Here is a 26155-nt window from a genome sequence, read left to right as displayed (position 1 = left end):
CTTGTTAAGCATGGACCTATACTTCAAATCTCATTTAAACTACTGAATATGAAGCTTGGTGTGGTTGCATGCATATGTGTTGCGTCAAATGTTTTTAGAACTTAGAACTTCTATTTTGGAATGGATGCTAACTTTTCACAGGAGCATCTCTTAAATGATTTTCCATCATCCTTACTCGTATATACTGAACTTCACAAATTATGAGGGTTGTTTCTCTGCCTTGCAAAAACTCCAGAAAATTAAATGCCACGTTTCAGAAAATAAGGTAGATTTCAAAAGGTTGTCATGCACCGTAGTTACCGTGTTTGCTGAATTTCAAGGACAAATTTCAAAATTTGGCAAATATCATGACCCAATAGATAATTCAATTATGTTTAGCGAATATAATTGATTAAATTTGAATTTAATTATGTTTAACGAATATTCCATTCAACTCGTTTTTTTTTATTTTATTTTATGAAATTCAAATAAGATTAGTATGTCACATGTTTAAAAGAACAAAACAAAACAGAATAAGGACACATAAATTTATCTTAAGTTTATAGAAAATGGTTTAGGAACATAATTTAAAATTTTCAATCATGTACCTTGAACAAAATAGCAACTTTGTCATATATTTTTGCACTGGCAAATTTTTTCGTAGTTCATTGTCACTGATTTAAACACAAACATGAACTGGGTGACTCTGGATGGACGCCTTCAAAAGAGAACAGTTGCCATTTACTCCTCTTTACCAGTACAACCAACCATGCTTCGAAACAATTTGCAAATATCATTTTGATACACTACTATATGTAATGTGAAAACAGCTTAACATTATATTTGTAATAAATATCATTATATACTATTGATGTTAAACTGTAAATGCATGCTGACAAAGGTTAATTGCACATAGAACGGTCTAACAGATGTGTATTGAAACAATATTCCAATGGAATAATCATCTTAAAGCACATTGCTGTTGCACCTCCTGTTCTTGTCTTCCTTGAAGGCTGTAATCCACTAGCAAAAGGTCGTTGGCACCGCACCTAATACTGGCATGATTATGAAAAATTCAGTGGTTTTCAGTTGCACCCAGAAAGACCTGATCTTTACTTGCCGATGTAATAAGAAATAAATGGACAAACCTGCCAGGATTTTATGTCTGAAAATCTAAGAGTACCGTCTTGACTTTCCATATCATAAAGCAGATGTCACTCCAAGCTCAGCCACAATAGATACCCATTTTTTAAATGAACTAAAGACATCAGGCTGTATGTGAGATTTGAGACCCAAAGGAGTGACCGTTATCTGAATCATAAAATATTAAAAAATCAGCCCCCTTATCAACTGGAATCAGCACACAGCTCTTAATGATAAAATAAATAAAACCTGAAGTATATGGTCGGTGACTTACATATCCTTCTTGAAGTGCTCCAAAATCAAGATCATCGCCCTCTTCCCCATATTCATGTTCGGATATCTTTTCTTAGAAGCAAACAAACTAGTAAGGAAATAAAAAAGAAGGAAAAAAGGCAAATTTTCAGCTAATGATGTAAAACAGTGGATAGCTCCGATGATATATTACGATTCTGCATTGGACAAAAATATTCAATTACAGATGTTTCATTTTATTAGCACATCTATTTGATTAACCGGATAATTTTACGGAATATAATCTCACTAAAGAATCTAACGCTAGTAGCCTAACCATCACAGACCATGTTGAACGGAGTAAACTTAAGACTTCACAAAAATAAGGACACCCTTTAGTTATTGGTTCCAATCAGCTAGTGGCAATTTTTAATAACAGAGTTTAAACAAAAAGGTAGTCAGGTTATAACATGTTGGAGATTATCTGGTCGAGTCCTTTAGATTGTCCATCATGTTTAGAATTGAGTTACTGTCTCTCTTTGTCAATCTTCTCCTCCACTTGTCTTCCCACTATGAGGTTTGGCATGGAGGATTTTGTAGTGGGAAAATTGAACTGAAGGGTATTGGGACAGAAGCTTAAATTCTACTATGATATGTTCAATATATGATTGTCATAGACTACACCATACAAATTCTCTAATTCCATCTTGCACAGATATGCATATGATGTCGCAGGAAGAAAATAACGTCCAACCAGGAGAAATCTATTGGCACATTTATTTGGGCACTCTGAAAGCATGGTTGGATGTATTAATTTAGAGGCATAAATCAATTTTATGTTTGAGATAAAAAGCCAGGATAGAGCCTGTTTAAACCCTAGATCTATTAAGCACCAATATTGATTGGAAAAAAGCTAGGTGCAACCTCTTGGTACTAAAAGAGCTCCACGGTTTAGATGGATCAATTCTAATATATTTTATTTATTTATTTATTCCATGTTGCTCCCACCACTCCTTTCTACCGCTTGAGCTAGATTAAATGGACCAAAAAAAAGGGTGTAACCAAACACTTCACCCTCCAACCTATAACTAAGGATGAGATATTCCTCATGGCTCACGAAGAGCCTCAATCAACAATTAGTTGACAAAGAGCAAAACATGTCACAGCAGGATTTGAATCCGGGTGTGCAGGATAACAATTCTTCGCAGCCCATAGCCATATCTAGTACCTTCATTTGAGCTCTTTGTAATTTGTAGAGGCCTCCTGCCTACTTGAATTTGTTGGTCTCTTGATTGACTACCTCCCTCCATTTAGATACTCTCTTGATGCCCTTGTTGAATAAGAAAGATTTTAAAAGGATCACTAAAGAGGACATCATCAAATACTTTATTCAAGTTACATGGTGTTGATCCTTCGGGGGGGCTAAGTCCCAAGATGGAATTCTATGTGGAGAACTTTTTGGAGCTAAGAGATGGTCTTATTGTTCAACCCCACTACAAACAGACACTGGATGCATGCACTCGTGATTTTCCTTGGACAATTTCAGGTTGGTTCTCATTGTCTTTGGGTGGAAACCAACCACCGTATCATTTGGGGAAATAGATCTGCCAACATTGCTATCCTCATAAGACTGAGACAAAGGAGCACTTCATCTTTAGGTGACCCCTCTATTATGAGATTAGAGGACGGCTTTTTACTACCCGTCTATGGAATCTCAAATTCTCCATATAAGTTTTTCCATTTTCCTAACCAAAGATGCTTGGCCTTGTACATGAAGGAGGCCCTCGGGCTTAGATCTCACTTAGCCCCATCTAGACCCGGTTTGATCAATTACATATTTTATCTTTGATGCCTCTAGCAAATAGAGAAACCAAAAGGCACGTAGACAACAATACTACATCATATATCAAATTTGTGAGACATTGAGAGGGTATCAATGCTTGACCAAAAAGACCGTTATAGTCCTATTGCCTCATCTCTTGGGATATCTCACACCACACCAGTAGTCAAGCTACCTCATCTAGGTAACAATTGCGAACATCTATGTGCAGATAGCGAGACATATCTCATACCTTACCCCTCAGTTCTTCCAGATCATCCGACCAATCATATATCAGGTGTTTCTTCCCTTTTCCCTCAGATGTTAGGAGAGAGGGCTTTAGGGGAAGTTGATCATTGTTATGAACCAAGCAACTTCAAATACATAAACAGTCAATAATACAATCTACTTTGAGGGGGAAACCTTTTTTTACAATGAATCCAATACAAAGACAAGATATGATGATCCTAAGACTAGGTGGTTCTTGGTATATATATAGGAGACAAAGGATACAATTATAATGAAAGGGTACAATGAAGGGTTTTAGCCTACCTACTAATATAAGAATAAATTAATAATGAATGCTTATTAGGGCTTTAACGTAGGGCCCAAGAGCCTTTACATAGCCTCCCTCCTTTTAAAAAAGTTTTTCCCTCAAAGCTTGAGGGTGTTTCTTCAAGAATTGCTCATTTTCCCATGTAGCTTCTTCTAGACGCATAATCTTCCACTTGAATAGGTACTCCATAATGGTTCTATTCTGAAGAGAGAAAATTGATCTATAACTGTTTCTAGTTCAAGAATCAACTTCACTTCTTGATCTAATTATGGAAGTTTTGTTTGCACTAGCATAGTTTGTTCCAAAAGCTCTTTTAGGCAAGATACATGAAAAACCTTTTTTTTTTCAAACAATATTGAGATCTTTGGAGAATTGGTAACTTCGAAAGATCAACTAGCACTATTACGCTAAATACAACTATTCATTAATGCCACTAACGAGCCAGTTACAACATGTCTCTGGAGACTTGAACCCACTTAGCGGGGGAAACAAATTGTTCACCAAACCACTCGAGCTAAGATCCTTTGATAGATACATGAAAAACCTTATGATTGCAAGAAGAAGGAAAATCTAACTCACACACCATTTGTCCAATATTGCGAATAATCTTGTAGGGTCCATAAAATTTTGGAATTGATTTCTGATTCTTCTTTTGCTTAAGTGTAGGTTGCTTATAAGGTTTTAGTCTCAAAAATACCAATCACCCTCCTCAAAGTGTCTTTCACTTCGATGTTGATCTACATGTTGCTTGATACTATTTTGTGTCATTTGAAGGGTTTCCTTAAGAATTGTCAAAGGTCATTAGTGTTGTCCATATGTCACTCTATTTCTTGTACTTTGAACTTATCTTGCAAAAAGTATGAGATACTAGGAGCTAGATATCCATTGAAATTCCTTGTTTGAAGAATAACATCATAGATAACCCTCTAAACATCTGTTAACTATTTCTGTTTGACATCTCTTTGTGGATGATATGATAAACTCATAGCTGGTGTTGTTCCATTCATCTTCTGTAACATCCCCTGTTTCGACCCTTGCTTTTGTAATATCGAGGGAACTACAACACCAGCATGGGGAAACCACAGTTGACTGAAACTCTATTTTTACATTCCTTAACTATTAATTAATAAATTTAAACCAACTGGAGGAAGGGGCAACTTACAGATCAGAGTCTAATGAGCGTTGGTTGTTTTGCTTGCATACCTCGAAAAGCCATACCCAGCTGAACTAAATGTTGAAACCACCCTGTTGAAATTTGGGGCAACTTCGGGATGAATTTCCCCTTAAGAGAAATCCAATTACACCAATAGAAGCCCAACTACCCCAAGAGAAACCATCTTGCTTCAAGAGAAAATTCAAATGGTTAAAGGAAAATTATTATTCAAATCGGCTTAGTATTTCTTTCATTAAAATAATGTGACTCAATCTCTATGTTGGGAAAGCAATCACATTCATCTAGTCGGTCTCTCCTCTAAGCAACAAAAAATTAAATAATAAGTGGGCCTTCCTCAAGTCAGCCTTACCAAAATTAAGGGTTTCGTTGGCATTAAGGCACCCTCATGAATCCCTCAACGTCTAATATAAATTAAGAGGTCTTGTAGCTCATTTATCACCAACCATCACACTCATTTTCTCTCTCTCTTATGTGCGCCCAACAAGTCTGAGGCCTTCATCAAAGATGGAAGGAAAGAGGGTCAAAGTTCTATTTTGAGACAAGTGTTTCTGTTGGAAAGGGCTGAACCCTAGAAGGAGGCCATAACAGGCCTCTGTTGGATTACTAAGTGAGGCCGCAAGGTCTCAAGAGATGATTAGGGATTTCTAAGAGTGGGTGAGAACAAAAGGAGGCCTAATCTAACCTTTGGTTTGGACGTAACTAGGAGAAGGATTGGTTGAATTTCTAAGGAGCATTCTGGCCATAAGTTCGTGACAAGTCTCTCTGTGTTAAAGCCGCAGATGTATCTGTGTTTCAGGAAGGCCGAGCCCTGTTCATGTGTGGACAGTGGTCTCCATGCTCGTGAAAAGAAGGGCCGAGTTGTGTTGAAGGACTTGCAGAAGGAGGAATAACACAGGTATTGAGGTTTGTTTTGGCAGTTTAGGAGATGTCCTGTAGTTGGTACAGGATGCTCTAATCAAAGGACCATGACCTCAGAACATCAGTGCACAGGCTGAGTTATATAGGACAGAGTTGACGTCCTATAATGAGGTATGTATGGTGTCTTTCATATTGATGTTCTTTCAAGGTTGACGAGGGCTAGTTAGAAGAACCCTTAATAAGTTTGGACAGAGGTTGTATGGCAGTTAATGTACAGTTTAGTAGGCTGCCTTTGTGAGCCCTAGAACTGTGGTCAAAAGGGAAGATTTATCTTCTTTGGACATTGATGAATGGCAATGTTACTTGTTCTTATTGGAAAATGATGTATAGTAGAGTTATTTGTCCTTATTGGACAGTGATGTATGGCAGAGTTACTTGTCTTTATTGGACAGTGATGTATGGCAGAGTTACTTGTCCTTATTGGACAGTGATGTATGGCAGAGTTTCTTGTTCTTATTGGACAGTGATGTACAGCAGAGTTACTTGTTCTTATTTGGACAATTATGTATGGCAGAGTTACTCGTTCTTATTGGACAGTGATGTAGGGCAGAGTTACTTGTGCTTATGACAGTGATATGGAGGCAGCTTTATGGTTTCATCTACTAATCAGTAGGAAACCTTTCATAGGTATTGTGGAGGGCTTGTGAATGCCTCTATCTTGGGTTGGCCCTAGGAGGCCTATTGTGATTGATGTTGAAAGACTCGTGTATTGTACTTTGTATCTCACTTGAACGTTGATTGACTAATAAAAGAAGAAGAATTGATTATAGGTTCCCCCCCTTGTGGGGTTTTGCCTTGGTCTTTGACCAAAAAATCCTGGTGTCTCTATTGTGTATGCTTTTCTTCTAATGTTCCTTACTATTCCACTGCACTATTAATGTTATTGTTCTCTCTACATAATTGCTAATGATGATATGGGGTGAATGTAATGTAAAAATTGTTGAAAAAGTTTAAAAGTGCAATTTTCTACAACAAAGAACTATCTAGCCCTAAAATTAACATGGAATCAGAGCTAGGCTGAAGAAAAGTCATTGAGATCAACCCTATGTAGACACCTATGATGGATTTCTTACTCAACCAGAGTGAAAGAGATTAAGATGTGGGAGACTTAAAAGAATGCAAGGGTTTGGAGGAAACCCTAGCGAGCTCTCATTCTTACAAATAAAGGTCAGGGTTTGGGAGAAGCCCTAGGAGTGGCCTTGGAATGGTAAAGGCTTGGGTTCTATAGCATTGGAACCCTAGTGTGATTTAGCATTTTTATAATATGATTCAATTCAAGTGGTAAATTCAGTACCTATGACATATTCAGAGTAACCCTGGATGGGCCTGTCTCCCAACAGGAGATGGTATGATGCAGATCCAGTGGTCATCTTGTACATTGATAATTGGGCTTGGCTGCCAATGAAGGAGATTAAGGATCTGGAAATGACAATACAAAGGAAGCATTTCTTCTTGTGAAGACAACATTGACATATGTGATGGATAGTGGCGACTCATGGCTAAGAAGGATGCAAGATCAAGAGGGAGCTGATAGCTTCCTTCAATCCTCATTAAAGATAAGTACTTTCAAGACTTATGTTATTTTGTGATACTATTTTTGTTTAGATTGATTTAGCTTCTTAGATTAATTGTTTGTTCTTCCTGCATGAGTAATTGGCTAACCAAATGCTTCTATCCCTGACTACCTGATTAAGGTTGTGATCAAGGAAAGCAGATCCATCTTGAGGATCATCAAGATGCAAAAGTAATGCAGGACGAGTTAGCTCCAAGAGGGAGATGGCACAAGAGAATGAAGGAGCCACTCTCATATCTAGAGAAGAAAGACTATAGTGTCTTCTGGATGAAGCTTGCATCACATGGTGACAACATGAGGAAGCTTAAAATGTAGTGGATTATCCTGATAAAAAGAATGGACTGTGCAAAGTCTTGCTTCATCATTAGGTACATTATGTTTAATTACTTTGCTATTATTGCTTTTGCTCTTTCTCTGGGGTCAAATGGTACATTAGATGGATGTAAGGACCAAGTCCTCAATATCGAGATTGAGGAGGATGTATAACCATCCCACGATTAGAGTGGCACTTGAAAATGGACAAGAGCTCAGACCTCGAAGAAAGGGTTGCAATCTCCTAGGGTGATGAGGCTTCCTATTTAGAGGGAGTAGATTGTCAGATTGATTGTAACAATCAGATGAGATGCTAGGAGTGTTGGAAATACTGAGAGGGGGGTGAATCAGTATTTCACTTACAATTAGTTAATTTTTCTTTTTCAGAGCATTAATTATCTTCAACATTAGATTAAAGCCATAAATCAACAGTTCATAGAATCAAAGACAGTAGACACCAAAATTTTTAGGTGGAAACCCTTCCAGGAGAAAAACCACTAAATGCTTCTTTAATAATTTTATGAGTACATCAATGCTTCAACTCCAACTGAAAAAGGAAGCCCCAACTCCCCAGTACTCTAGAAACACTTCTTTCCCCCCCTTGGAACTCCTTTCAAGAGTCTCTCCCCACTCAAGTTTCTTCAAGAAGAGCATTGTAGCCCTTGTAGAAAAATTTCCCCTTTGGATTTTCCAAAGGAGCTTTATAAATTCATGTAATCATTTCTAATTTCAAGGCATTTCCCTCTTTCCTGAAAATATATTCATTTTATTTTTGTCTCTAAGTTTGTTGATTTCCTTTTCAAGAGGTAACAATTTGTAACATTCATTTTGCAATTATTCTTGAAACTTACAAGTACTTGGAGAAGCCAATTTGCTCCCTTAAGGGACTTCATTGTAAGCCTTTCTTCCAAATCACTCCTCATCCCTAATTCTATAAGAGGGATTTAATAAAATTTACCTTTATTATTGAGAGTCAAGGGACTTTTCCCCTAGGTATCTCCCCTTCCCCATTTGGAGAAATTGTTTCATGTGATGTTTGAGTGGCTATTTTGATTAACTAAACTAAAATAGAGTAGATAAACACTAATGCATCTAATCTCTTTTTTGCAATCTATTTCAACTATTTCATGCAATTTAGTCTAATGTGCTTCTCTTTACTTATGCAAACCTATCCATTGTACAATCTCATTTGTTTAGGCTCTTTATCTATTTTGCATCTAATTTCTTTTGTAGAATTTCCACTTTCATGCAATTTGTTTAATTTCTAGATTTACTTATTCTTGCAATTCTTGTGTGCATCTCACTTGCTGTCATTAATTTGGTTAGTTTCTCATTTCATTACTTTGCTTTACCTTTCAAGCACCTTTTATTTTGCAAGCAATTCTTCATTATATTAGAGAGAAACTTGTCAATTTTTTGCAATAATAACTTACCTCCAACTTTTGTTGGTTGAAGTAGCAATTTAGGGATCCTTGTTCCCCTATTGCCTCCTTATTTTGAGTTTGAGGCCTCGGCGAGGATAAGGTCTGGGGAGTGAGTTCATTTGGAACTTGCCTTAGATCTTAGAACTAACCATCTAACTTTAGCTAAAGTTAACCAAGAGCAATTTCTACATCCATCTCACAATTTTGGTTTCTTAAAATGCATCTATCTTGACGCAATATCTGTTTCTTTTCAAGCAAGCATATAATCATTTATTAAGAATCTTGATTCCAAGTCTTACATTTTCAAGTATTTTCATTGTTATGCATGCTTATCTTTCCTAAGTATTTGTCTTGTGGGGTATTTATCTCTTAAGCAATTTACTTTCCAACCTTTACTTTTCAAGTTTATCTTTTGCACTTGGATCTTTTGCTTTCAAGTACTTATCATTTGCCACTAGTCTATTTTTCTTATCTTGCAATATTCATACTTGTGGATGTTCATGCTCATGGAATCGACGATTATGTCTTAAGTTCTTATGCTGCTTTTACATACTTGGCTTCGACTAGAAGTAAGCTTAGATGGAGGAGTTGAGAATTGAGTGACAATCTCAATTCAAGACTTGCCCCCAAGGCCACACCAAGTGAAGTTAGATATTTTCTCCACAATAATCTCAAGCGTGGATTAAGGCAGCAAAATCTTGGCTTAAGCTTTTTTGCACCGCTCTTCTTGAGTGAAGACTACTTATATGACTGTAACCTTAGGAAAACTATGTCTCCCACCTCAAAGTTGTGCTTTATTCTATCCCTGTCCGCATACATCTTTTGTTAGTTTTAGGAAGTCTATAGATTCTCCTTAAGGATAGGATGCCTTGGCTCTCCTGTATCCAATCTTCAGCTTTTGGGGCCCTACTATCCCCAAATGCTAACTCGACAAAAGATGGGGTGTCATACCCATACAGTGCCTTGAATGGGGCCATCCCAATACTAAATAGACATATGATAAGTGGTGTTGTAACAATGCTCCTTGAGATGTAACCATTTGATCCATGCATTCTGCTACCTTGTCACTTTATTACGCAAATACCCCTTAGTCCACTTATTCACAATCTCTGTTTGGCCATCAGTTTGAGGATAATAGCTGGTACTAGAGGTCAATTCTATATCCACTAATATGAAGAGCTCCTACCAAAATGCACTCATAAATCTGCCATCTAGATTACTAACTATATTTTTAGGCAACCCATGGAGTCTGAATACATCCTTCAAGAACAATTATGCCCCCTGTGTGGCCTTATAATTAGCTGAAATTGCGAAGAAATGAGCAAACTTGGCCAATCTGTCAACCACCATGTAGATGCAATCCTTGGTCAATCTATTCCCGAAAAGCAAGGGTTGTAGAAATCCTGCAGAATGGGTATGCATGAGCTTGCTCTGCTGACAAGTCATGCACTCCCTTATGTGCCTCGACACATCATCCTTGAGGCCCTTCCAAGAAAACATTTCCCTAACTTGTCTATATGTTTTGAAGTACCCTCGGTGACCTACTAATGGTGTGTCATCTGCAGCCTTCAAGGTCTTCTCCTTGAGTGTGGACAGGGACCAAATATATCCTGTCTTTATAGAAAATGATGTCATCTACTATTTTTTACCTGTCATCTTGGATAAGGCCATCCATTAGTTCACAAACAAACTTGTTTTTAGAGTATTCCACCATGAGGTGGGCCTTCCAATCTTCTGTGATCTCCATGAGTGAACATGTTGTTGGTTTCCTAGAGAGCGCATCGACCACAACGTTCTTTTTGCCTTTCATGTATTCAATGTCAAAAACATAGGCTTGAACCTTACTTACTCACTTATGTTGTCTTTCATTGGGGTCCTTTTGCTCCAAGAAATTTCATAAGCTGTTGTGATCTGTTTTAACCACGAACCTGCCCCCTACCAAGTAGTGCCTGAATTTCATCAAAGCATGCATAATGGCAAGCATCTCTTTGTCATAGATGGAGTAGAGTTTCTCTAGATCCCTGAGTTTTCGGCTCTTGAAAGCAATCAAATGTTTATTCTGCATTAGCACGACTCCTATCCCTTCACTCGAAGCATCACACTCCTATACAAAGGGTTGGCTGAAATTAGGAAGTGCAAATATTGAGCATGAGCTCATCACCTCCTTGAGCTTGTTAAATGCTCTATCAAACTCTTTTGTCCACCTGAACACCCTTTTCTTTGTCAAATTTGTCAATAGTGTGCCTAGCTGAGAGAATCCTTTGGCGAATCACCTGTAATAAGTTAATAACTACAAATCCCAAAGAATCCTTGTAACTCTGTAAGGTTCATGGGTATGGGCCAATCCAATATAGCCTGAATATTCTCTTGATGCACTTGTACGATTGTACCCCCTGCACACTGATTATATGTCCCAAATAAAGGATCTCTATCATCTTGAACTTGCACTTTGATGCCTTGGCATAAAGTGACTGCTCCTTCATAATGCCCAAAATCTCATCAAGATGTCCCAAGTGCTCCTTCCATGTTTTGCTGTATATGAGGAGGTCGTCGAAGAACACCAATAAGAATTTCCTCAATTGCTTATTGTTAAAATTGGCAACTAGGGCCAAACTCCATGTGGGTCATCTTATTAATGGAAGCTGATATTTTTCATGGATCCCTCTCATCGAGAGGTGTAGGATTGATCTAAAGATCATCCGATTATGATAAGTATTCATGGAGATATGAATTTATTTGTGTTATGGGACAATTCGTCAAGGTCAGCAAACAACCAAATAAACCCCACTTGTGCTCAACGTTTTAGTATAAATAGAGGTGGCCTTCAAGTCATTTCAACACACTTGGGATCTATTCCTCTCTACTTGTCTTTGGGTTTTAGTGGGAGGAGAGATCCTAAGGGATAATGCTGCCCTAATCCAGAGGGCAGAAACCAGAACTACCGGGAATAGCCGAAATTGCCGGAACTGCCGAGAATTGCCAGAACTGCTGGGAATAATCGGAATTGCCAGAACTGCCGAGAATAGCTGAAATTGCCGGAATTGTTGGAATTGCCGGGAAAAGCCGGAATTGCTGGGAATAGCCGGAATTGCCAGGAACAACCGGAATTGCCGAAACTGCCGGAACTGTCAGGAATTGCCGGAACAGGCGTGAAAGCTGACGCAGAGGGCTGAAGCTGGAATTGACGGGAACAACTGGAATTGCCGTAACTACCGAGAACAGCTGGAATTGCCGGAACTGCCGAGAACGGCCGAAACTGCCGGGAATCGCTGAAACTGTCAGGAATCGCTGGAACTGCCGGGAATCGCTGGAACTGCCGGAACTTCCGGGAATAGCCAGAACTGCCGGGAATATCCGGAACTGTCGGGAATAGCCGGAATTGTCGGGAACTACTGGAATTGGTGGAACTGCCAGAACTGTCGGGAACTGCTGGAACAGGCAGGAAAGCTGATGCAAAGGGTTGAAGCCGGAACTGTCGAGAATAGCCGGAATTGCCGGAACTGCCGGGAACTGTCGGGAACTGTCGGGAACAGTGGAATTGCTGGAACTGCCGGGAACAGCCGGAATTGCCGGAACTACCAGAACTGCCGGGAACTGTCGGGAACAGCCGGAACTACCGAGAACTACTGGGAATAACTGGAATAACTGGAACTGCCAAGAATAGCCGGAACTGCTAGAATTGTCGGAACTGCCGGGAAAAGTTAGAATTGCTGGGAATAGCCGGAATTGCCTGGAACAGTCGGAATTGCCGAAACTGTCAGGAACTGCCGGAACAGGCGGGAAAGCTGACGCAAAGGGCTGAAGTGGGAACTGGCGGGAACAACTGGAATTGCCGGAACTGCCGGGAACAACTAGAATTGCCAGAAATGCCAGGAACAGCCGAAACTGCTTGGAATAGTTGGAACTGTCAAAACTTCTGGGAATCGCTGGAACTGCGGGAATATCTGGAACTGTCGCGAATAGCCAGAATTGTCGGGAACTACCGGAACTGTTGGAACTGCCGGAACTGCCGGAACATGCAAGAAAGCTGACGTAGAGGGCAGAAGCTGGAACTGCCGGGAACAACCAGAATTGTCGGAACTGCCGGGAATTGTCGGGAACAACTGGAACTGCCGTAACTGTCGGAACAACCAGAGCATTTGTCTCCGAAGGGGAGCAGCATGCAAGGGGCAACTGGGACAGTTGTATGGTACTTAGCAACAAATACACCAAACATGCAATGTTACAGCTTAGCATGCAAGGGACAACTAGCATCCAACAACAAGCATGCAAAAGACAACAAGCAAGCTAGGGACAACAAGCAAGCAAGATGCAGCCAACACATAGGTCAGTATGGCAACATGGTGCAACAATGGCACATAATGCAGTACAATGATGGGTACAATCATGATTAATGAAGCATCATGAGATGCAACATAGTGATGATGGGTGCAACATGGTGCAACACGGTGAGGTGCAGCATGATGATGAAATGCAACACAATGATAGGTGAAGGAGTCACCTTGGAGAATCAGTTGAAGCAGCATGTCTTCAACTGATCTCATGTATTATCTTCATAGAGATGATATATGCTCTTATCTAGATAAGTCAAAGTGTTGACTTCTGTTGTAAACGTACTATCTCTCTCTCTCTCTCTGCTGAACTATTGAAGAACATATAAGAAGAATTGATCAAGGGTTTCCCCACATTGGGGTTTGTCCCTGGCTAGCGCCACATCTTGTGTCCTCTTGTCTTGGCTTGTCTTCTGCAATTTATGTTTATGTTCTATCTGCAGTTTACTTTAATGTTGACGTGATTGCTAATCTAGAAAAGATATTGAGCTAACTGTGAAAATTGAAATAAATTGCTTTAAGCATAGAACATACCTAAAATTTAACATGGTATCGGAGCTAAAGTGAAGGCAATGCCCAAGCAAGAGTGAAAGAGCAATCACCGAAGACAGTTGGGAAAGGAAAAAAAAGGATCAATGAATTCCTCATCCCTCTTCAAATTCGTCGAGGGTGAAGTCGAAGAAGAGAATATTACTAAAATGGCGCAACGGAAGTTTCTGATGGCCTACCTAAATATCACTTCATTGGGAAGTTCGGATCTAAGGGTGGAAGGAAAGGCAGATGCCTTGGTTGCAATAAGTTCAGCCATTATGCGAAGGAGTGTCCGAATGGCAGAGACACATCTCTTGATGAAGATAACAATCATTCTAGGGACATCTTCAATGATAAAAGGAATGACAGGTAATGTAGGTCATCAAGGAAATGGCTGACTCTTCAAAGAAAGCAAGGAACCCCATGTATGAAGAATCAAATATTGTTTTTGATAAGATAAAGAAGCGTTATCATGTATTGGCCCTCTCCTTCAGATTCTTTGGGAATTTGGATTATTGATTGTAGTGCTTCAAGGCACTTCATTGGATAGAAGGGTGCACTCTCTAATTTGGTAGAGATGGAAACAATCGTGGGATTATACTTGGAGCCGATGCCACCTATCCCGGAAAGGGTGTAGGGAATGTTACCCCTCAATTGAATGAGGGTAACTTGATTCATTTACAGAATCTCTTTTATGTACCTGATCGCAATAAGAACCTGGTGTCCATTTCAACAATGGAAGTCAAAGGTTACAAGGTGGCACTCATCGATGGAAAGGTACGTGTTTGAAAATAGAATTTTCAAAAATGTCTTTAAGTTTAGGGTTGTGTCAAGTTGCAGGAAGTCCACTAGGGACCATGTCCATTGACACATAGCACCGGAGGTATGTGAGTCAGATGGTGACAGGGATGCCTGAATTCAAAAAGAGCATGAAAGTACATGTCTGAGATGTACTGAAGGAAAATCTTACAAGGGGACCATTCCCCTCATATAGCAGGTCCACAGGTTTAGAACAACCCGAGGGGTTTGAGATTGATAATCAGGAATCTCACGTATGCAGGTGGAAGAAAGCCCTCTATGACTTGAAGCAAAACTCCTCGGGCGTAGTATGAGAGGATTGATAGCTGTCAGATGAAGCTGAGATTCACTAAGAGTGAAGCCGATCCAAACCATTGTTTGAAGGTTGTGGATGATAGACCTCTCATACTAGCACCTTATGAGGACGACCTATTTCTGACAGGTGCAGACCCTCTCATTTGCAGAAGTAAGAGGGAGTTGGATTCCGGATGTGGAATGATAAACTGCAAGCCTGTAACTACCTCGAGGATCTTAACTTTCAGATGTTATATGGTAGTGATGTTGGACTAGATTTGGGAAATGCCTCTGAGTTTCATAAACTCATTCGCATTGATGTTCTTGGTGAACTTCCGTCTGGACATATGTTTTGCAGTTAGCATGGTGAGCTCATATTTGGTTGAGACTCACTAGATTGGTGCCAAGAATCTTCTGAGATATCTTCGGGGCACAATCTCTCATGCATTGAGATACACTGCCGAAAATATGAAACTGCGTGATTATTCGAATGCTGACTGGGCAAGCAGTGTGGAGGATCACTAGAGCACTTCTTAGTGCTGGTTCTCTTTGGATTTTGTTTCGATATCATGGATGAGCAGGAAGCAAAAGTCGGTTGCTATAAGCACCGTCGAGATCGAATACATAGCTACGAGTATGATCTCGTGTGAAGCTGCATGGTTGCAGAAGCTCTTAAGTGAGTTGTTTGTACACATGATGAATACCACTGTGATTCTCTGTGACAACCAGAGGGGGGATTCGATTATTGAGGAATCCCGTATTCGATGATTGCTCCAACAGATAGACATCAGACACTGCCTTATCTGGGATATGGTAAGTCGATGAGCGAGGATGCTCCATTGCATTGAGACTGATATACAGGTCGTAGAAATTTTGTCAAAGCCCCGGGGAAAGGTCAAATCTGTGACTTTCTCGAACGACTTGGAGTTGTTGAGAGACCTTCTTATAAGGGTCCTGCATGTTGCATGCATTGAGCTCTGGGTGGCTTGGGGTACTTACTGGAGCAACATACGACCACATGGAGACTTAGCCTCCCCTGGTGGTGCGCTATGTACAAGATGACAAGTTCAACCTTCCCCTGTGATACCCCGTGGCAACTATGGAACAGGATGATTAGTTCTCCCGTGGGCCGAGATGATTAATTCTCCCGTGGCAACTGTGGAACAGGATGATTAGTTCTCCTGTGGGCCGGGATGATTAGTACTCCCGTGGCAACTGTGAAACAGGATGATTAGTTCTCTTGTGGGCCGAGATGATTAGTTCTCTTGTGGCAACTGTGGAACAGGATGATTAGTTCTCCTGTGGGCCGAGATGATTAGCTCTCCTGTGGCAACTGTGAAACAAGATGATTAGTTCTCCTGTGTGCCGGGGTGATTAGTTCTCCCGTGGCGACTGTGGGGCAGGATGATTCCTTCTCCTGTGGACAGGATGATTACTTCTCTTGTCGAGGCATCCTACCCATGCAGTCTGGGACTCATGGGAAGTACCTCTCATCTGATCAATGAGCAGGGAAATGGGGTTAGGGACCATAGTAGTACTATCGATGGACGCATCGATGTATCTACCATACTCCCTATGCTAGGATGACCTCCATTGATCTGGGATCAGTATGAGTGGTTTGAGACACTCTCTTGTGATATTGATCTGGGATCAATAAAACTGACTTCGGGTCAGTAGAGAATGGTATGAGACATTCTCGATCAATTCTTCTTATTCATGGTTCAGCAGAGTAGAGCAGAGCTCAACAGAGCAGAGTAGTGCAGGGCACTAATGGCAGAGATAGTGCAGTCGGACATATGGATTAGCGGATGGAGTTCTCCCTAGTTGAGAGGAAGTGTTAAAATTGGCAACTAGGGTCAAACTCCATGTGGGTCATCTTATTAATGGAAGCTGATATTTTTCTTGGATCCCTCTCATCGAGAGGTGTAGGATTGATCTAAAGATCATCATTCTGATAAGTATTCATGGAGATATGAATTTATTTGTGTTATGGGACAATTTGTCAAGGTCGGCCAACAACCATATAAACCCCACTTGCGCTCAACATTTTAGTATAAATAGAGGTGGCCTTCAAGTCATTTCAACACACTTGGGATCTATTCCTCTCTACTTGTCTTTGCGTTTTAGTAGGAGGAGAGATCCTAAGGGATAACGCTGCCCTAATCCAAAGGGCAGAAGTCGGAATTGCCGAGAACTGTCAGAACTGCTGGGAATAGACGGCACTGACGGGAATAGTCGGAATTGCCGAGAATAGCCGGAACTGCCGCAATTGTCGGAACTGCCGGGAATAACCGGAATTTCCAGAACTACCGGGAACAACTGGAATTTCCGAAACTGTCGGAATTGCCGGGAACTGCTAGAACAGGTGGGAAAGCTGACGCAGAGGGCTGAGCCGAAACTGGCGGGAACAACTGGAATTGCTGGAACTGCCGGAACAGCTAGAGCATCTGTCTCCGAAGGGGAGCAGCACGCAAGGGACAACTAACTAATATTTGGACAGTTGTATGGTACTTAGCAACAAATACACCAAGCATGCAATGTTACAGCTAGCATGCAAGGGACAACTAGCATGCAACAACAAGCATGCAAAGGACAACAAGCATGCTAGGGACAACAAGCAAGCAAGATGCAACCAACACATAGGTCAGTATGGCAACATAGTGCAACAATGGCACATAATGCAACAATGGCACATAATGCGGTATAGTGATGGGTACAATCATGATTAATGAAGCATGATGAGATGCAGCATAGTGATGATGGGTGCAGCATGGTGCAGTGCGGTGAGGTGTAGCATGATGACAAAATGCAGCACAATGATAGGTGAAGGAGTCACCTTGGAGAATCAGTTGAAGCAGCATGTCTTCAACTGATCTCATGTATTATCTTCTTAGAGATGATCTATGATCTTATCTAGATAAGTCAAAGCGTTGACTTCTGTTGTAAATGTACTATCTCTCTCTCTCTCTGCTGAACTATTGAAGAACATATAAGAAGAATTGATCAAGGGTTTCCCCACATTGGGGTTTGTTCCTAGCTAGTGCCACATCTTGTGTCCTCTTGTCTTGGCTTGTCTTCTGCGATTTATGTTTATGTTCTATCTGTAGTTTACTTTAATGCTGATGTGATTGCTAATCTGGAAAAGATATTGAGCTAACTGTGAAAATTGAAATAAATTGCTCTAAGCATAGAACATACCTAAAATTTAACACTTGTTGAAGATGTGGTTCATACAAGAATGGAAAGTGGCTGGTGCATTAGTTAGCCCAAATGGCATGACCAAGAATTCAAAATGTCCATAGTGGCACCTGAAAGCCATCATATGCATATCCTGCTCCTGGACTTGGATCTGATGATATCCTAACTGTAGATCAATGTTTGAGAAACATATCGCTCCATCCAATTCATCAAGTAGTTTGTCGATCCTAGGTATGGGGTACCTTTTTTGGTCGTTTTGTTTAGCGCCTGATAGTCAATGCACATCCTCCATGTGCTATCCTTCTTCTTCACCAAAACTATTGATGAAGCAAATGGGCTCGAAACAGGTCTGATGTGGCCCATAGCTAGTAGTTCTTTGATGGCCTTCTCTATCTCATCGTTGAATTTCTTCGGGTGCCTGTAAGGTGTGGTGATCATAGGTTTGCCCCCCTCCTCTAGATCTATGTCTCTCTGGGGGAATCTCTCAAAACACCTGGTTATGCTTATTCAACAATAGCTGAATATCGCCTTGGTACAGCTGGCTACTATTATCATGTGTAGTTACCCCGAATCCCATTGATCTAGTTTGGTCATTAGTGTACATTGATATAATTTCCTCTTGTTTATAGATAGACAATATTTAACCTCATACATTTACACTATCCTTATAATGCCATGTTTCTTGTACTTCATTTATTTTAGGTTTAAGGAAGCTAACCATAACAATTATTTGAACCTAAGAAAACTTGTATATGATATCCTGATAGACAAGATGGTAAAAAATCAGGATATCTGATTACAACAGCACTTTCAAAACCAAAGTTATTTGTTGATTATAGAGTGAAAAGTAAATGCATCATATTATGCGTGAAATACATTAACAGTTAACCCCAATAAAAGAAAAAACAAATCAAGAATGATGTTAGGAAGGCTGTGAAACTATACCTCTCTTTTGAAAAGTAGACATTGTAGGTCTAGGACTGCACCATTTTCTGGCCCTGCAATAGACTCAATCTCTACATTTTTAGCTGCTGAATTCAAACGCCGAGCAGCTCCCTAGAAACAGAAAACAGTCCTGTAAATCTGCTTTGAAATTTTCACCATAATCACCAAGATAATCTCTTGGCTGTACCAATGGAATGTGTGGGGTAATTTTGAAGGTTAAAGCCAATGAAATCAAAGTCATATTTTCATTGGAAGTTAAATCCAATTAATATCAAGTCAAAGTCATTCTGAATCTCTGATTTACAAAGTTGGCACTTGAGACTTCACCCAAGAGATGAAATACCTTTTAGCACCTAAGACTTTGCCAAGACATGATATTCTTATGCACATTATACCTAGTCACCATGAATTTCCAACCACAGGTGCCACATCCTTTGATTTCAGTGTCTCAACCTTTGTGGGCAATATCTAGTGCAATATTATGCACATTCTTTCAATTAAGATGTTGTATAAAGTTTAAACGTTAATTGTCAATGCTAAGTTTATAATACATCCTCAAAAATTTATATAGATGGAAGGAAAGTGTACCGCTGTTGAAGCTTCCAAGCCAAGCTGTGCAAGTTGAATTCCAATTCCTTGATCATCTACAGATGAAACTGGAGGTAAACGATTCTTTGGAGTCACAGCCTCCCATTTAGTTATGATCATTGATGTCCCCTGTTTAGTCACCTTATATCCCTGAGGCAATACAAGTGAAGAACAACAAATTAAATTTCAAATTGCCATGCAGTTACACAAGAAACAAAATATATATGTAGAGAAACTACAAATTTCTGAATCAGAATTCTGCTTTCATTTGGATAGAAATACTCTATAGATCACAACTGGTTCAAAAAGAACATTGAGAATCAATAAATGCACTCAGTTTAATTCCCTCTTATGCAATCATATGATCCCAATATTAGGGATATAATGGATGTCATGTAAGAATGTGATGTGAAGCATTCTCTAATAGATAAAATCTATCACTAAATGTAATAAGGCTCTATGTCTAATACCTACAAATACAATATTCCCTCTAAGGAGAGTTACAACCACCATTTTACTAGTGTCTCCTCCTGTTGGTGTACGTGCACATTAACTACCTTACATTTCCAATGCAGTAGGAGGTCCTGCTATTTTTAGCAGTTACTATTTATAGTACGTATATTTTTAGCAGGGGCTGCCATGTAGGATGACATGTGGCATTGACTGGACAGTGACATGGCTATATCTTATCCATCAATGTGCACTTCCTTATCACTAGTCTCCTTATCCACAAGAGCACACTTCCATATCCTAGCCCTCTTATCCACAAGAGCACACTTCCATATCCTAGCCTTCTTATCCACAAGTGCACACTTCCTTCCTATTTCAAGGGACAAAACTTATCCGGTGATCCCTTTATTCTGGGAAGCCTTGTCTCTTGAAGTTTAGTCCTATTTTTGGAGTTTAACTGTACTTTTGGAGTTAGCAATGATGTGTGTGAGTTCTATCTTCAGTTATAATTTATTTTTGGCTCCTATCCTCAGTGAACTTTTTTATTGAATCTAACTCTATTTTAGACTCTACAACTCCATTTTTGGCAAAGTAATTTGGAACTAAGGGAGAGTTGCTTTTCTACTAGTTGAACCATACTTAGTGTGCATTAGTCTTGTTAACATGGTAACTCACAAGAGAAAAATTTTCTCCCCATTGGTCAGCCAGCCAGCTTGTGGCCCTATGATGGTCCACAAATAGCTTTACATTAGAGCTCTCCACCTATGTTCTGATCAATGCTCTCTCCAATATGGCAAGCTTCTTGAAGGAAGGTGAGTCATCTATCAGAAGGTACAATAACCATTTCTATAATCATGTGCTTTCATTTAATGTTTTAGGGAATATGAATACGCATCACTGGCTAAGTTGGATGATCGACTACTCTTGATGGTACCCTTGTTCCCATGCTTCACCTAGGAGGTGACCTTTACCCCTAATCCAGTGTGGCCTCCCCTAAGGTCATTCCTTTAGGAGGGGCATTAATAGGAGGCATTGATTGAAGTAGCATGCCCATGAAAATCCATACTTGACAACCTTCCATGCTTCCCTTATTATCAATGTCCTTTCTTTGGGTTGATTGCCTTTACTCATTGGGATTGTTGTCGCATAGAATATCTAGGCACCGCGACAATGGTTCAGATTGGGGGCTGTCACCTTGATCCCCAATCTCTCCATTTAAGTTGTCTCCCTACAACAGGCTAAGGGGGGTAGACCCTACGGAAATCGAAAGAAGGAGAACTAGTTGGGACCAACCAGTTCGGGAGACACAATGAAGGGACCAAGTACTTGATTAAGATTTAGCAAGAGTTATAGGATTTGATTATATTTAAACGATTGGTACCAGTGCCTTATCGAGTCAACAATCTTGCTAGGAAATTTAGGACCAAGTAATTGATTAGCAATTGCTGCTTGGGTGACTAACTATCTTATATGAAATGCAGATCCTAAAACTAATGTGAGATGCAGGAAACTTGGTTAATTTTAGTTAAATGCCTATCTAAGTTTTAACCCTTCGATCCTTTCTATATTGAGTTTGATTTCATAGTAATTGGCAGAGAGAAGATAAGGTGAAGCACACTAAGATGTGATTAATGATACCTCTCCTGAAAATCTAACATACCCGGTGCCTCTGGCGCCGCAGAGCGCTGTGGCTTTGATGACTGCAAGGTCACCGTTTTAAGTATTATTAAAAGTAGGCTTCTCAAGCAAAGATGGATGGTACCTATCTTTCTATCGATCAAGCTTATACTTGGAAGTAAATTTTAGTTAAGCATAACTAGTTTAATATGGAATGCACGAGATGATGAAATGAAGTTAGATTTGAGGATCAGAAGCGCTTATGTCGCAATCTATCAAAGCTCTTACTCACCAAAATTAAATGTTCACTTTACTAGACAAAGACTTAAAGATAAACTTCTTAGAATATCACAATTAAACCACAAGCTTACTTCAAACCTTCTAGATTCTTTCAAATGCAATTATAGCTCAAAGAGAACAAAATCTTCTTCACAATATCAAATGCTCAAAAAAAATACTTAGTTTATGAAACAAAAGATATGCAATTTATCACAATTCCTTGACACAATACTTTAATAATTACTCAAAATATTCACAAAATATTTAACATGCAATAAACATCAAATAATTCAAGTAATTAAATAACGCTTAGAGCTAATTCAACGATGACCAATCTCAATGGATGTCAAGCATAAGAAAATGCTCAAAACCTTAGCATGCAAAATACTCTACCAATAAAATTTCGAAAATTAAATACCATAAAGAACTATGAAATTTAAATGCTAAACACTTAACAATTCCAAAATTTAAATGATTTTTCATAAGTGACCTCAATCTGAAAAAAATATTGCTTTCCTATAGTCAATCTTTAGAGACGATTTAAAAATTATTTAAACGTGTTTTAATACCACAAAATTTTCCCTTTAAAATTTAAAGTCCCAAACCCCTAACACAAAAAAACCCCAAGGAACTTTAGATTAAAAATTTAATTATTCCTTAGGCAAATTTTAATGTGCTAAGGTTTATAAAATTAATGTGACAAATGTAAAAAATAAATAAATCAAAAGGCTTAATGAATTAAATTTTTAATGGGCCAAAGGCCACATAAAAATTTATAATTTTAATGTGAGAGCACAAAGTTCTCTTTTGATTTAATTCTTTAGAAATATCAAAGTCACATTAAAAAATGGAAATGATTTTTTTTTAATATTTTGTTTTTATATCAAACAAAATCCAAGTGTCATTAACAAAAAAAAAAAAAAGAAGCAAAAAAAATGAAATTCGATTCCTAAAAAAAATCAAAGTCACACTATAAAAAATCAAAATTTTAGAGTTTCTTTTTAATTTAAACAAAAGTCAAAACAAAAATAAAATGTGAAAAACAAACCTAAAAAAAAAAAAATCGAATTAAAAGAAATCTAACCCTAACGAAATCAACACAAGAGCATTAAAAAGAAAAAAATGAAAAGTAGATAAAGTGCTTCTATGCAGGCTTGACGGCAGCAGTGAGGGATAGAGCTTGAGGAATGTAGGGCTGAGGGAGAAAAGCTCAAAGGAGCTCGGGCAGCGACGCAAAGGGAAGCATCGAGCGAAAGGAAGAGGCAGGGAGGAGCATGCGGAGGAGAGAAGTCGCGGGCAAAGGCTCGACAAAGAAGAGGAAGTTGGGGTTGTGGGTTGAAGAATGAGAGTGCACGCAGTGAAGGAACGGAGTGTCGCGGCAAGCAAAAGATTGCAGGAGAGAGGGACAAGCAGCGAAGGATGTAGAGAAGGCTGTGGATGCGGAGGAAAAGTACTGCGAAGGATATGAAAGGGACAACAACACATAAGATCTCGGATTTCGAAAGGAAAGGGAGCTACAGGCTGGTAATACGCAGGGGCAACAAGGAATGCGAGGGATGAGAGCCAGGTCGAGGAAGCCAACAATGAAAAGGGAAGAAAAGGCAAACAAAAAACAAAATCGAAAATTTGCAGAGGAGACAAATCACAGTAGAAAAGAGGAGCGATTTCAGAGAAAAGAAAGAAAAAAGCAGACAGAGGGAGCAACAAAATTTTAAAGGGGTTTAGGGCAGTGGATGGTAGCCCAACAACCTTAAAAATCTTTCTAGAAATTTATATTTTAAAATTATATATTCCTCCTTCAAATTTCCTCTCAGGAAAACTCATTAAATTCCCAGATCTAAATTTTGAAACCCTCTGACTATAAATAACTTTAAATCATGTCTTTGTAAAATAGTATTGAGGCCATATCTTAACCTTCAGGGTCTAGATCTGGCTTCAAATAATTTTTTTCCTTCATATCTGCACTTGCAAAAACGAAAACAAAAACACCCAAAATCAAGATATGAATAAAAACTCCAAAACCCAATTTAGAAAATTTTAAATCAAAATAAAAATTACAGATCTATGCACAAAGATCGTAGATCTATCAGATCTGAGGAGTATGAGTCCAACTTCACTCCCAGATCCGATAATCTAAGGCTCTCAATAGCCAGATCTATCAATTTTTTCACAAATATTTAAAAACACCTTGTAGAAAAAGATTTTTTTGTTAGATAAATCCTGGAGCTTACATGAGGTAGGCTTTTCAAAAAATATATGCTGAGAGTTGGTGTCCAACCAAGGATTATCCCCAAACGCTCAACAAAAAAACCTGAGAGATTTCCTGCAAACACTAGATCATCCATCAAACCAAATAGAGAATTCGAACAACAATGAAATTCTGAAGAAATAGAGATACCTGCTACTTCGATCAAAATAAAAAATGTTACCCTAAATCCAACAAACCGAATAAGATACCTGTACCAGATCATTCTAAAAGAGCTATTGATTGATAGTTTTCACATAACATTAAGCAGTAATTAAAACAATATTACCATAAATTCATGAAGAGGAACACCACCGCACATTGAAACCCCAAAGACTAGTGAATTTTTTCAAAAAAGTATACAAGAGAGCTTGAGAGCTTAGTACACAATTCAAAGATCGGATGAAAAAACAGACTGACATTGACCTCTAATTTATAGGTAAAATATCCAACGGCTAGTTGGCTTGATCCCTGTCAAATTAATCTCGACCGTTCATAAAGATTTAATTAATCTTTAATCATCATCGTCGAAATTATTTAATTTTTGAGGAAAAATCGAATTTATCATTTAATTGATTTTTAATTAACTCAAAATTAATTATTTTGAGTTAATTTCCTCAAAAATTTGACTTTGACTTAACCACCAAGGCCCAAGGGTCCAAAATTTCTTGATTTCCTCAATATTCCCTTGGCCAGGGACCTCCAAAAATTAACTTCTTTAAAACCCACGAATTTCACCATTGGAGAATTTAATTTTACCTAGGACACAAAATTAATTAAATTTCTGGCTTAAGATTTTAATTTAATTTTGCCAGAAAATTTAATTAATTGACTTATGAGGGGATTAATTATTTTTCCAACCCTCTAATATTTAGCCATGGTGTCTAATTATGAGGGACCATGCACTAAATATTTTTTACATGAAGATTTTACAATTTAATACATGAAGGGGGAACACCCATTCGTCATAGACCCTCAACATTTACCCATTTCTGTGACACAAAATATGATCTAGTAGACCAAGTAATCTGTAATAAAATAATCTAGCCAATTAGCTAGGATTATTCTCAAATTACTTTTACAAAGACTCGATAAAAAACATTAAGACTCAATTAATATCTTGACAACAAAATCCACCCTAGCTTTGGGGTGAGGTTGGAGGGAAAAACTTTGCTGATCATTTGTGTCTAGAGACACAGATGAATCAGTGAGACAAAAAACCTCCTAAGGTAGAAATCGTCATCAAAATACTATGCTTACCTAGGTTGTTACATACATGATGGTCTTACTAAGATCATTTACATTATAACCATGCAGAATGGGTTTACATCTTTAACAAAACTGTCGGCTGATGATGAAATCTGAAAGGCGCGAACACTCTAACATGATAGATCCCTTTTGCGAAAAAAGGGGTGTATTGCTATGGGGTCGTTGACATAGAGTGGTCAACAAGGATCGACACTGTTACCCACCAAAAAGTGGGTGACCCCATAGGAGAATTTTTCTCCTAGACATCTCTTCAGCCGACAGCCAACAACCCCTAACAACCACTGATGTAGTTGAAATATTGTGCCATTTGATCTTCGCTCCCTGAATTGGTCATAGGCCCCCTTGCCCATTTGTCAAGAGCATATGTTCGAAGGTGCGCACTCCAACTCGGAAGGTATGTTTTTCATTGTGCAATCAGACGCTTATGCTTGTTTTTCATTGGGAATTCTGGGCATGGATTATTGGGTGACCTGGAATAAGG

The 26155-nt window shown here is 39.0% G+C and overlaps 1 protein-coding gene across 2 annotated transcripts in view; it reads right to left on the bottom strand.

The window, feature by feature from the left end:
* Positions 1–588: 588 nt before the first annotated feature.
* The window catches only part of LOC149157184 (uncharacterized), a 349833-nt gene continuing 324266 nt past the window's right edge, over positions 589–26155 (bottom strand). Inside the window, exons 7-11 of one of the 2 annotated variants that reach the window (XR_016262468.1) lie at positions 19815–19964; positions 19227–19337; positions 1397–1462; positions 1128–1290; positions 589–1034 (exon numbers count right to left, since the gene is read on the bottom strand). Coding sequence is in view for 1 of the 2 variants with exons in the window: in XM_089439187.1 (XP_089295313.1) it covers positions 1180–1290; positions 1397–1462; positions 19227–19337; positions 19815–19964 (438 nt within the window). In the remaining variant the exon portion in view is untranslated. Of the gene's footprint in view, positions 1291–1396; positions 1463–19226; positions 19338–19814; positions 19965–26155 lie in introns of both variants that reach the window. The other variant, XM_089439187.1, reaches the window with a different exon arrangement.

Source organism: Pinus tabuliformis, chromosome 9 (assembly GCF_031772625.1).
Source record: "Pinus tabuliformis cultivar Carrire ecotype Pingquan chromosome 9, CPIR1, whole genome shotgun sequence".
NCBI lineage: Eukaryota > Viridiplantae > Streptophyta > Pinopsida > Pinales > Pinaceae > Pinus > Pinus tabuliformis.
This window is presented reverse-complemented; position numbering and strand designations above follow the sequence as displayed.